Consider the following 13553-nt stretch of genomic DNA (forward strand, 5'->3'; position numbering starts at 1 on the left):
TCCCTCAGGAACACATCCACAAACTCTTGGTGCAACCAAGCAGAAAACAGAGAAGTTAAGGGATTCTAAGGCAAGGCGCGCAGCCAAGACTTTTCGAAACTCAAAACAAACACAAGCATGGATAATCATTGCGTGTTCAAATGATGACGTCCAAGCCTTGAGGACGGTCAAAAATGGGGTGTCTACAGGTGCCTGGATTTTCCATATCCCTTGCCAGTTGGTTCTATCAGATTCAGAGTTGGATATGGCTTGGTAGGCTGCTGCTATGGAATAGTTGCCACTGGAGGAGCCTTTTCAATGAGGTGTGTCATTGTAGGTTAGATAACTGGGCCTATGTATTCTAAGGCTGGCCTCTTTTTCCTGTTGGGATATGAGGTATTGGATAGAGGTTAAATCCCAATTTCCTTCTTCATCAAGAATGGAGCTGACTTTGGTAGCTGCTTCAATATGCTCTCCCTGGTTTGACGTGCACAAGGGTTGGTCTCCATACCACTAATTTGTCCAAAGTGAAATATTTAGCCTTGACCCAACATTCCACTTAATGTTCTTCTCCAAAATATCTCTGTTTGTTATAATACTTCTCCAAATGTGAGATGCCTTTCTAGTGATAGGCCAATTAGATGAAGAATGGTTTTTAAGGTATTTGGTTTTCAAAATGTTGCACCAAAGCTCCTCAGAGTTAATGGCAAGTTCCCACCCTAGCTTAGTAATGAGAGCAGAATTCTAAGCTCTGATATTTCTAATTCCTAAGCCTCCATGCTTCTTGCTTTTGCACACTTATTGCCAATTAACAAGATGAACCTTCTAACTAGTTTCAATGCTTCCCCAGAGAAAGTTTCTATTCAGTTTCTCAATTTGGTCACAGGTGTGTCTAGGGATTTCCATAGTTTGCAGAAGGTGATTAGGCATAGCAAAAATGACAGCCTTAATCAGGGTTGTTCTACTTGCAAGGGATAGGCTTTTTACTTTCCAACCAGAAAGTCTAGTGGCCAGTTTGTCAAGGATGTCTTTAAACTGGTGTTTGTTAACTCTATTATGGAGAAGGGAGGTGCCCAAGTACTTACCCAGGTTAGTGGTAATAGAGATGCCATAAGTGTAGCTCAGGGAGAGAGCCTTCCTTCGAGGAACATGAAATGATCATTTTTTATTTTTACAAATTAATTTTTTGCCCAAACATATCACAAAATTCAGATAACACTTCCATAATACAATCACAATTTCTTCTAGTAACTCTAGCAAGTAAGATAAGATCATCAGCAAAGAACAAATGGGAAATAAAAGGGCTATCTTTAGAAGCCTTATGCCCCTTCCATTCTCTATTATCAGACTTCATTCTAATCATGTTAGATATGTTTTCCATGCAAAGAACAAAAAAATAAGGGGATAGAAGATCACCTTGACGAAGACCTCTGCCCATATTGAAGCTAGGGACAGTCTCACCATTCCAAATGATGGCAGAATTTACATTAGACACACAATTCATAATGAGAGTGATCCAATCAGGATTGAGATTAAGCTCTTTAAGGAAATGATGGATAAAGTCCTAGGATATACGGTCATAGGCCTTCTCAAGATCAATTTTAAGAACCATGCCCCCAGTCTTACCTTTTTTACACCTAAGTGTATGCAGGATCTCTTGAGTAATGATGATGTTATCTGTGGTAGTGCGACCAAGGATAAAACTGCTTTGGTTGGGGCTAATGAGATCAGAGAGAAATGGCCTGAGTCTGTTGACAATAATTTTAGTAATGGTTTTGTAGGTGACATTACAAAGGCTTATGAGTCTAAACTGTTTCAAGGACTTAAGGTTTTGAAGTTTGGGGATAAGGACAATTAGAGTTTCATTGATCTTAGCGGGGACATATTTATTGTGGAAACAATCTTTTATAAAATTACAGACAGAGGGGCCAATTGTGTTCCAATGGCTGTGGTAAAAGACTGCTTGGAGACCATCCTTTCCACGGGCTTTAAAGGCTTTAATGCTTCTAATAGACTTCCAAATTTCAATATTGGTCGTCGGGGCTTGGAGCCTATCATTATCTTCTCTTGAGAAACCAGTTCTAGCAATGTTAATCCAATCGGTCAAGAGTTAAGTCTCCTCATACTAAAATAGATTGGTATAATGGTCCACAATGTGAGCTTTGAGGTCATTACAATTGGAGATTCAAGTTCCATTACTATCTCTTAAAACCTGGATCTTAAGCTTTCTTCTCTTATTCAGGGTAGAAATATGAAAATATTTTGTATTACTATAACCCATAGTAAGCCATTTGTTTCGAGATTTTTGGTGCCACAAAATTTCTTCTTGGAACAAAGTCATGTTAAATTGCTTAATAAGGTCTTTTTCAAGAAGATGAAGACTATGAGAGAAAAGATTGTTTTGGGATTTTTGAATGCCCTTAATGCTAGCCAAAAGATTTATTTTCCCTTTAAAAATGTTTCCAAAAACATCCTTATTCCAGATTTTGACATTACGAGTGAAATTGTTAATGGCTTCAATCGAGTTAAAATCCATGTTAAACCAAGACTTGTGCACAACTTCAATGAAATTCGGATGGCAAAGCCAAGCAGCTTCAAATCTAAAAGGTCGATTTTTAGGGTTTGAGGGATGCATACCTTGAGTGTAGACCACTAGAGAGGAGTGATCCGAATAGGTTCGTGGTAGTGTCGTCACAGTATCCTCAGGAAACAAGGCTCTCCATTGTTCATTGCTCATGGCTTTGTCTAGGCTTTCCATAGTGTTAGCCATGCCTTGTCTGTCGTTAGTCCAAGTAAAGCGAGGGCCAACACTCCCTAGATCGAGGAGGTTGTAGTTGTTGACTCTCTCAGTAAATCTCTGGGTTCTGTTCAGGTTCTAGGATGATGAAAAGCTCCTTCTTTCACTGTGGTTTGCATAATCATTGAAATCTCCCACTATAAGCCAAGCTTTGTTCATACTTGCTGCTGTATCTTCAAGGTCCTCCTATAGTGAGTCTCCCGCTATGGGGTTTGTGCTAGCATAAATAGCATTTAAGACCCATTCCTCATAATCCTCTTTGTGCACTGTGGCTTGTATGTATTGATTGGAAGCTGGTAAGGCTCGAACATTGACCTGATCAGTATCCCAAATGAGCCAAATTCCTCTAGCTCTACAGGCTGGGTCTATGACAGTGGATGCTGTGAAACCCAAATTGTTGAAAAAGTTCCCCATTGAGCTGTAGGTGACTTTAGTTTCCATAAGAATGAGAATTCTAGGGTTGTGGTTACGGATAACTTCTCGCTTTTTCCTTCGAAAAGTGTTATTACCATCCCCTCGGCAATTCTAAATCAGAATTTTACGTGAATCCATGGATGGCATAATGGGAAGTGGATCAGTATCTAACCTGGGCAATATGCTACATATCCTCCGATGGTCCTGATCGATTGATCTCATGGATGTCGTCTGAATTGAGTGCATTGGAGGGCCTGGTATGGTGCTCCATTATGGTTTTACTCTTACTCTTAGTTGTTCTATCCACCAGATTGTGTTGATGCGGTGAATGGCTTCTGTCCCTTGTTCTAATAACAGCCCCATTGCATGACCCTCCATCTTGTGAACTAGCATGGTCGGTAGGGCTATTACTTCGTCCTCCATGTTTAGAAGATAGGTCTGGAGGTTTCCTTGCTCTGAATTTTTCTACTCTAAGAGAAGGGGAGAGGTTTGAGGTTGAGAGGTTCAAAGGTAAGGAATGGTTAAAATCTTCTCTTGTCTCTTCCATTGGGATTTCTGGGGATTCACTGAGGGATTCCTTGAGGCTAGGATTAGTAGGGTTTAGGGTGGGTGAGGACTTTATCTGTGAGTTATCATTTTCAAGTCTGACTTCTAAGCTCAGAGAAGGAAGTGCGTGTGGGGATGGAAGTGTATGTTCAGCTAGGTTATCTTGGGCAGCAATTGGGCTACCACTGTGGCTTGGTTTCTTAGGAGTGTTCTTAATGGGCTTGTTGTTATCTAAGGAAGTGTCTGGTCCAGTGGGAGTTAAGGAGGTGGAAGCCCTAGTTACCTGGCCCAATATGTTGGACATAGACTCATTATTGGCCTTATTCTCCAGAAGGTTGTTGGAGCCTAATTCAACAAATTTGTTAGTATTTGGGTTGGGCCAATGGGCTGGGCCTTTTCAATTGGGCATGGACCTTCTGTTCTTTCTGGTAACCAGCATCCAAGGTCCAAAATTGTTGGCTCCTGTCTTCGATTGTTGTAGGTTACCGTTGGCCTGTGATTGTTCTGACTGTGGAGGAACTCTAACGGATAGTCCGTCATCGGTCGGCGTTGAACTTGGTGTCGGGAGAATTTGGGGTTGTGGATTTGCTACCTTGTATTTACACAGTTCCTTCGTATGATCCACCCTTCCACAATAAAAACAAAAGTTATGGATAGATTCATATTCAATGTTATAGCTTTTCTTACTTAGAAGGAATCTGGGGCAGAGTGGTTTGTTGAGGCCCATTTCAATGCAAACTGTTGCAAATTTGCCTTTTGTAGCCATCGATATGGTAAGGTCTAACTTTAGAGGACGCCTTAGCCACTTAGCAATAGTGTGCAAGACCTTTTCTTGAAAATATTCAATCAGAAGCTCCAGAAACCTAACCCAAACCGCGGTTATGCTTTGAAAAGCTTTTGATGCCTTGAAGTCAGGCTTCCATTTGCGAACTGTGAGATAATGGTCCAAGATTACCCACGGGCCTCCCGAATAGATATGGGCACAGTTCTCCTGAGAGGAAAATTTGAACAAAAAGTAGTTATTCCACAAATCTATGGCATTGAATTTTTCTTATAGGGCCTATAGGTTTCTAACTTTTGTACAAAGCATTCGGTACCCAATGCTTTTGCCAAAGAGTCTTACAATAAGTTAGTTGTTCCAAGGTTGTCACATTTGTTGCATTAGTTGCTTGGGGAGGAATATTTTGGGTATTCCATGAGGGCCTTCCTCTAGCATGCCAGGATCCCTCTCCTCAGCTTAAACATCCGGCATAATAGTGTCCACCTCTTCATCACAGTAGAAATCATTGGTTTTAGGTGTTGCTTGTGCATCCTTGAATGATTTGGGCTTGGGCGTTGCAGGTTGTCCAACCTTAGGAGAGAGAGAGAGGTGTCAGACATGGTAACTATGGGAGGAGAAGTGTTGGGATAAATAGTGGAGACAACATTGATCTCCATATCTTTTTCCCCCAACTTGTCCTTACTCTTGATCTTTTGGTGCTGCAGATCATGTGATCTTCCTCCTCAAGAGATTTTTGTATGGAGCGCTAATGCTAGCAGAAGGAGAGCTCATTCTCCCAAAGGTCACGGTCCTTTCTTGTGAAGTTTTGGTACCAAAATATTGTTGAAATACGAAAATAGTTGATTTTGGCCCTAATCTTGTAAGATTATTTTGTTAAATCTTGAATCAAATTTAGTTTAAAGTTTGGCTTTGTCATTTTTTGATATGACCAATGGCACACTATTAAAGCACTACTTTTGAAAAGTCCAGTCATTTTTTAATTTTGGCATCACCAATGACACAACCATTAAAATGCTCTAAGATTCTTTCACAAACGCGACAAATTTGTCACAAAGGCAAGCAACGGTGGTTGTCACATTTCACTGATTTTTCGACGGATATTCTTAATACTAAAAAATAAAATGTTAAGGTTGTCATCTATAATCTGTATAAAAATGCAACCAATTGTGACTAAACATCAACTAGCAAATAAAGGAAAAAATGACGACGAAGGTTCTTAAAGTCAAATTAATGAATATTTGGAATGATCTAAATAAGTATATATTTTGACTTTTTACGAAAAGATATGCAGAAAAGTAAAGAGATGATGTATCCCAAATAAGTGTACTTATCTAAATAAATGCACTTATATATGTTATGCTAAACACCCACTTAGTCGATTGTTGCAAATGTTCACTAATCCTAATTATGGGTTTCATTTCTCTTAAGTCGAGATAGCAATTTGAGAGAGCGTTTAGGCTTGACAAGTTTATTTTGGGACCAATTTCAGTAATTCGAACCATTTATTTTTTAGGATTTGTTGAGTAAAATATTCATGTACAAAATTAAAATGATTTAACATCAATAGCTATATGTTTGAGTCATATTTGTCTTAAAAAATAGATGACAAATATAATTTAAAGAATAATCATTTATTTTTTATAATACAAATTTGATTCAAACAAACTACTTGTCTCCGATCATCTTATTCTTTTACATAAATGTTTTACTTAATAAATTTTAAAAAAATGAATGATTTAAATAATCGAAATTATTTATAAACATACTAATAATTGAGATGAATAAATCAAGCTCCCTAATTATATATTGACAATTGGAAGCGGGTCAATGTTGTCCTTTGTATTTTTTTTAAAATTTTTTATTTTTAGTGTGCTGGGGAAAACCAAGTCAAACTACTCTCTTCTCAACAACATCAATAGTGAGAATGCAAACTCAACTAAGCAACTTCCTTCTCTCATTCCACCATAAATCTATACACTTTACTCGTATACACATTTTCATAGATGTGGAGAGAAGTCTACAATGGAGAACTCCAGCAGTGCGACCATTGCCATGGCCTCATCAACAAACTCTAGCTGTGCTTTGCCGGTCATCGAAGTTAAGGAAATAATGGACATTGTAGACGAGAATTATGCAATAATGTTTCAAGTTCTACTCTTAGGGTGAGGTTCAACTCTTATAAGATGCAATCAACTTTTTGAGGTCAAATCGGTAGGTTTTGTCTGAGATTTGTCTATACACGTGGAATGAACGCTTTGCGTAAGACCCGAGATTAGTCAAGGTATGCATAAACTAATCCGAATACCCAGCCTTAAAATAAAAAATAAAAAAAAGACTACGAAAATGGATGGGACAGTGTCGGCTGTACATGGGAGAAAGAATTGGTCTTCTATTAGGAGTAACCATGGTTAAGTTTGGTTCCATTAATTTTAGAATAAATTGGGGTCCAAATCAGTTGCAGAGTGTTTTCATCCCTAACATTTATATTGTAGCAATTTGTAATCTAACTCTGATTATAAATACTAAAGAGTATTAGTTTTTTTGTTTTAATATATATTTAATACTTTGATAACAACCAAACCAACACAATGATCAAAATAATACAAATCATATGCTGTAAATTAAAAAGTATAACTAATCATCATCGTTAACTTTTCAAAATATTGTATACTCTAAAAACAACGCCGCCGGCCCCAAGATTCGTTAGAGCGGTGACTCATATACCAATGTTTCAAAACCAACCAATGTTTCAAAACCACCCAATATCTCGTCATATATTACAATCAATTAGTGAAAATACCAAAAACATTATATTTTATTGATAGATAATGCAAAGAAAATGAGATATAAATAGATCAGGCTGAGGTACGGATATCTCGTTTTCTTTAAGGAGATCAAGCCCACTGCGGTAGGAAGAACCCCAATACCGATGCAGCAGTCACAAAACTATGACTTGTCCTCTCCAAGATACAATAGCCCGACCACTTGTCATATGGTTCAGGCCAACTCTACACAAGATGGTGAACCCAAAGCTCTACCAACAAAAACACCCTTCTTTGCTAGTAATCTCTCTTGTATAGAAAATAGTTAGTGTGTGTTGGTATAGAAAAGAGTAGATGAGAGGGACTATTTATAGGCCACTAGGACCTTACAGTTACACAAAAAATAAAAATGATCATTAAACTAGAGTAAATGGAGAAACTCCCAAATTAACTCACCACCAAGGTCATGAATTCTAATTAATCTCCATTCGTGACCAAGATAAGAGATTACCAAAGTAATGAAACTCTATTTATGTCCATTTATGACCAAGATGAGAGGTTACCAAAGTAATGAAACTCCATTCATGACCAAGATAAATAAATAAATAAATAAATAAAAGATATTAAAATGGTCCAACACAATCTAATCTCTCTCCATTTTTGTACCCCAAAAAAAAAAATGACAGAGCCAACAATGTCATTGAAGAAGCTACAAGGCAAAGTAGCCATAGTCACCGGCGGCGCAACTGGCATTGGGGAGGGCACCGCCCATCTTTTCGCCCAACACGGCGCACATGCGGTGGTCATCGCCGACGTCCAAGATGAAAAGGGCCGCCTCGTGGCCGCATTGATCGGCTTAGATCGATGCAGCTACTACCACTGCGACGTCGCCGATGAAGAGCAAGTGAAAGCCATGGTGGACTGGATCATGCAGACTTTCGGGCAGCTCGACATCATGTTCAGCAACGCAGGAATCGGGAGCAGCTCCGATTAGTTGCTCCTCGACTTCGACTTCTCGCAATTTGACCGACTGTTTGCGATCAATGTGCGCGACATGACTGCATGCGTGAAGCATGCGGCGCGTGTGATGGTGGAGCAGCACGTGAGGGGGAGCATTGTGTGCACGGCGAGTGTGACAGGTAGTGTTGGAACACAATTAAAGTTTTCAAATGGATAAGATTTGTTTAAACTATGAATTGCTTTATGTGATTTGAAAAATTATAAATATTTTCTTGTTAAAATTTTTTATTTAATAGAATTAAGTGAAAAAGTAAAATTTCAAACTGTTCACTTATGTAATAATAAAATTATCTGAATTATTAATTGAAATAAAATTTTAACATTATTAAAAATTATTAGTTAACTAGATGATTTATTAATAAAAGGACCTATTTGTTATGAAATTAAAAATCATAGGGACATAAGGTAATTTTTAAAACTACACAGATAATTTGTAATTTAAGTAAATCTTAGAGAGTTTGTTTGTAATTTGCCCTTTTCAAATTGAGTAAGGCCAAGTTTGGGAACTTGTAAAAAAGTTAAAAAGTCAAAAAATTACTCAAAAAGTTAAAAAATTAACACTATTCACAAAAAGTCAACAATTACGGCTGCACAACTCTTATTTCGAATTTTTCCCTACAAATCAATTGTTACAATTTTTTATTACACATTTTTTCATAAAAAGTCAAAAAGTTAACCCAAACATCCATATTTTCAACCTCAATTTTTTAGTCCAAAAAGATAAAAAGTGTACTTATTTAGGACACCCCAAACAACCCCTAAATTACACTTTTCATCAGTTTTATTTAATTTTTAATTATTTTAATTTGAATAATGTAGTTGTTACATTTCATGTCTAGTTTTATTTAGAGTAAATTACCAATAGATTCTAATAGTTAAATTTAATTATCATCAAGTCTTATTAAAAATAAATCCCAATAAAATCGTCGCTAAAAATTATTTTTTGTTACGATTTTTTGCATATGTCGCTAAAAATTAATAATTAGTAATTTTTTTTCTCTATTTTTATTAATTGTCGCTAAAACTTACAATTACGAACTTTTTTTGTAATAAAATTTTTAAAATTTTCTTTTTTAAAATTAAAAATTAATGACTTTTTTATGAAGATTTTTTTAAACTGTCTTTAAAACTTATAATTAGTAATATTTTTTGTGATAAAATTATTAAATTATCATTAAAAATTAATAATTATTAACTTTTTTTAAATGACATTTGATAAAAAATACTATTAATTAACATAAAACTTATTATATAATAAATCCACATGTTAAAACCTACACATAACTCTCTTTTTTATTTGCGTCATTTTGTCAAAATTTTGTTTACTTTTGCTGCGTTTGGATCCTCTAGGGTTAGAGTTTTATGTAGTTCTTGCGGAATGGAAAAAACCACGTGGCTTTACTTTAAGGCCAAAAAAAAAAAAAAAAATAAATAAATATTATTATTCTATTATTATTATTATTATTATTATTATTATTATTATTTTATCCTCTCGTGGTTAAGCGTCAGAGCACTTTAGATCACTATAGTTTAAATATAGACAGCAACCTTTTCTATGGTTTTAGATTAAATTACAACACTAACTCTATTAGTGTTAATGACAAAAAGACACTTATACCCTTTGTTTCTTTTCATAAATTATTCTTTTTGAGAAAAGGGAGAGCATATTTATAAATGCGTTTAACCCTAATTAACAATCAGATTGTTTTTTACTTATAAAAATTAATAAAAATTGTTTACTACTTTTTAAACCTAATTTATAGAATTTATCAACTTTTTAAGTTAATTTAGAATCCTACTTTAACTTTTTGAGTTAATTTAGAATCATATTTATTTAATTTTTAAATCTAATTTCAAATTTGATTAATATTAAGTTATATATATATTTATCAAGCACAAAAGAGTTAATAAAGGGTTTTTTATTTAAATCCAGCAATCTGTTCTTGCTGGTGAATCTTCCAACAAATGTAAGTAATGGGTTATGAACTCAAGATATGAAAATTGATATTAAAAAAATAAATCGAGGCCAGCCTGTGATTTTACTAGTAATTCTTTGATTAAAGGACAAAATGTAATTGATCAGTCATCAACTCAAGAAGAACAAAAAGTGAAGACAAATCATTTTCGATAGTGTTTTTGGGCACCGAATCTTGTTTTTGCTCATAAGCCATACGAAATTCATAATAGAGAATATAATGGACTTGCTAATTAGAATTTTAGCTTCAAGATTGGGGTTTTCTATTTCGGGTCTTCAATCATTCTCCTGTTTCCTTAGCATTTCTTTGCTTTCCTTTGAATGTGATACAGAGATTTAGAGGTGGTAAGAGTTGAAAGACAGTTGTTAGAGAAGATCACGGTAGAGGGGTCGAAGGACCATTGTTCAGAGGTGACCAATGTGAGAGAGGGAAGGGAGACATGTTTAGCGTTCCGTAAACAGGGAAAATGAAGAGGCTTGGGTGAAGAAAAAATGATAAATTGGAGAGATGAGGACGCAGAGGTAGGTGATAATGGCAGATTTAGGATTAGTGTTAGGTTTGTCAATTAAATGGGGGGAAGAAGATGAAGCCAAAGGACAACTCTCAAAATCCTGAATAGTGTCTTTTCATAAAATTCTGAATTTGTCTTAATTATTTTGTTTGCCAAACTCTCAAAATCCGCATGTGAAACCCAATTTTCGTTAATTTAGATGAAAAATGTAATTGTTACACTTTATTTCAAAATCACAAGAGATGCAGTTGGCTATTTTTAAACCATAAGGGGTTAAAATGCTCTGGCCCTTAACTATAAGAGGATAAATTGAATTTTACTCAAAAAAAAAAAAAAATTGAAACAAAACGCAGAAGGAAGAGAAAAAGAGAGAGACGCTAGCGGCCACCCCTTTCCTTACCACCGTTTGAGCCATATTCGGCCAGCCTTCTCCTCGCATTCCTCCTCTATCCCCTTCTCCACGGTCCGTCGCACCCCCTTCTATCGTTCTCCTTTTACTTCTTCTTTCTTTCTTTCTTTCTTTCTTTTTTTTTTTTTTTATTTTCTTTCCACAATCTGCAAAACCCTAAGTTATGTTAAAATTGTAATTTGAATGTTAAAATTTGCATGAAAAAGCGAATATGATTTTTATATAGCAATCTGTCGTGGTTCTCGTCAATTTTGCAAGCTATATTATTATTATTATTATTATTATTATTATTATTATTATTATTATAACTCTATTATTATTATTATTATTATTATTATTATTTTTCAAGATATATCACAGTACATTGTCTTAAATAATGGTTCATTTGCATTTTATTCTTTTAAATTTCAAAATACAATATTTCAAGATATATCGAACAATTTTCTTATTACACTTTTAACGCCTTTCATTAGGATTCTATCTCGGGCAAAGTTCTAAAAAAATGGTCATTATGTAGTGTAACAGTCGATTCATAATACAAAATGGAGGTACCAATTTGGATACTCATCGGTATATCGGCGCGAACAAAAAGCGAAAGCAAATCAGTGTAACTGTTACACAAGTTATTATATAAGCAGTGATAGGCCGATACTCATCGCAACAGGTTAGAAAGTGCTGAAAAATGGTTAAGAAAATTCCCGACCATGTCATTACATAAGCAGTGACAGGCTGATACTCATCGCAACAAGTAAGAAAGTGTTGAAAAATGGTCAAGAAAATTCACGACCATGACACTCGATTCCCAATACATACTAGCCGATACAACTAATACTGATACTCCACGATCAATATCGTTACGTTATCTGATACCACAATTTAGAACCATGGTCCCAGGACTTAAATGGAGTAGGTTATGTGTGAAGCGCATGACATACTTGTTGACTTTTTAGAGCAATAACACCCGTTATTATTATTATTATTATTATTTTAAGACAATAATACTCTTACGTTGTCTCTCTTATCTTTGTAGTAAGTGCAATCAAAATAAGAGTATTATTGTCTTAAAAATTTAATAAATATGTCATGTACTTTACATATGATCTAATTTTTCAAAAATACTAGAGGCCTTAAAAATTTTACCAAAAGTTCTACTAAATGTTTTACATGTGTGTGAGACTCACATTCACATCCATATGAGATATTTGATAAAAATTTTAGGGTCGCTAACATTATTCTTACTTTTGTATGAATCTCTCACAGAATTCTAACAGAAGGAATTAATTGTAACAAAATAATATTTTGAGATGGTTAAGCGCTAAGTTTTGAAATTCAAAAAATGCAAAATGCAATACATATAAATGGCTTGTATCATATTTTTAGAGTAAAATTATAAATTTACTAAACTTAACGAGATTATTTTTCGTCAAAAACACTATCAATATTATTAATTGGACCAAAATGACACAAAATTTTAAATTAAGAGTCAAAATTGAGATAATTGAAAGTGGAAAGACCAAAATGACATAAGAAGCAAAATCCCCATTGTTATTTAATTTCTAATAATTTTTACTGTTTTTGTGCATAAATCCCCAACAGGTAGTAGGGGAGGAAACAAGTTGACAGATTACGTGATGTCAAAGCACGCTGTGATCGCGCTGGTGAGGTCGGCTAGCCAGCAGCTCGGACAGCATGGGATTAGAGTCAACAGTGTGTCGCCGTTTGGGGTTGCGACGCCGTTAACTTGTGCAATGCTTGGAAAGGAAGAGGAAGAAGTTGAGAAAGAATACGAGGGTTGCACTCCGTTAAAAGGGATTGTGCTCAAAGTTAAACACGTGGCAGATGCTGTGCTGTTCTTGGTCTCCGATGAATCTGGGTTCATCTCCGGTCATGATATGGTCATAGATGGCGGGTTCTTAGCTTGATTGATGCTGTCACATTCAATTTTCATGATTACGGCAAGTTTGGAACTTTCGGTTTTAATGGATCAGATATCAAGGGATGCTTTTCGTTTAATATATTAAGGTCCTATTTGCCAATCGTTCTTTTGGTTACAAAAAAAAACGCTCCATCTTAAAAAAAATTATAAAAAAAAATCAATTTTTCAAACACAACTTTTAAATGAGTATTAAATTTTAAGTGTTTAATGAGATTATTAAACACCACCTACAGCATAAGAAAAATTGAGATGTTCTAAATAAGTATACTTTTTAATTTTTTATAAAAAAAATGTATAGAAAAATAGAGATTATTAAACACCACCTACAGCATAAGAAAAATTAAGGAATTGTTTGAAATGTTCTAAATAAATGCATTTTTTAATTTTTTTTAAAAAAAATATGTGAAAAAATAAAGAAAGCA

The 13553-nt window shown here is 35.0% G+C and overlaps 1 protein-coding gene across 1 annotated transcript; it reads left to right on the forward strand.

Annotated features, from left to right (window-relative positions):
* Positions 1 to 7956: 7956 nt before the first annotated feature.
* On the forward strand, positions 7957 to 13186 carry LOC114259819 ((-)-isopiperitenol/(-)-carveol dehydrogenase, mitochondrial). Its single transcript, XM_028199841.2, is given in 2 exon segments — positions 7957 to 8418; positions 12792 to 13186. Coding segments are annotated over 2 exon segments (786 nt in total). The 5' UTR covers positions 7957 to 7958; the 3' UTR covers positions 13118 to 13186.
* The last annotated feature ends 367 nt before the right edge of the window (positions 13187 to 13553 follow it).

Source organism: Camellia sinensis, chromosome 15, assembly GCF_055761805.1.
Source record: "Camellia sinensis isolate YWXY chromosome 15, ASM5576180v1, whole genome shotgun sequence".
Classification (NCBI taxonomy): Eukaryota; Viridiplantae; Streptophyta; class Magnoliopsida; order Ericales; family Theaceae; genus Camellia; species Camellia sinensis.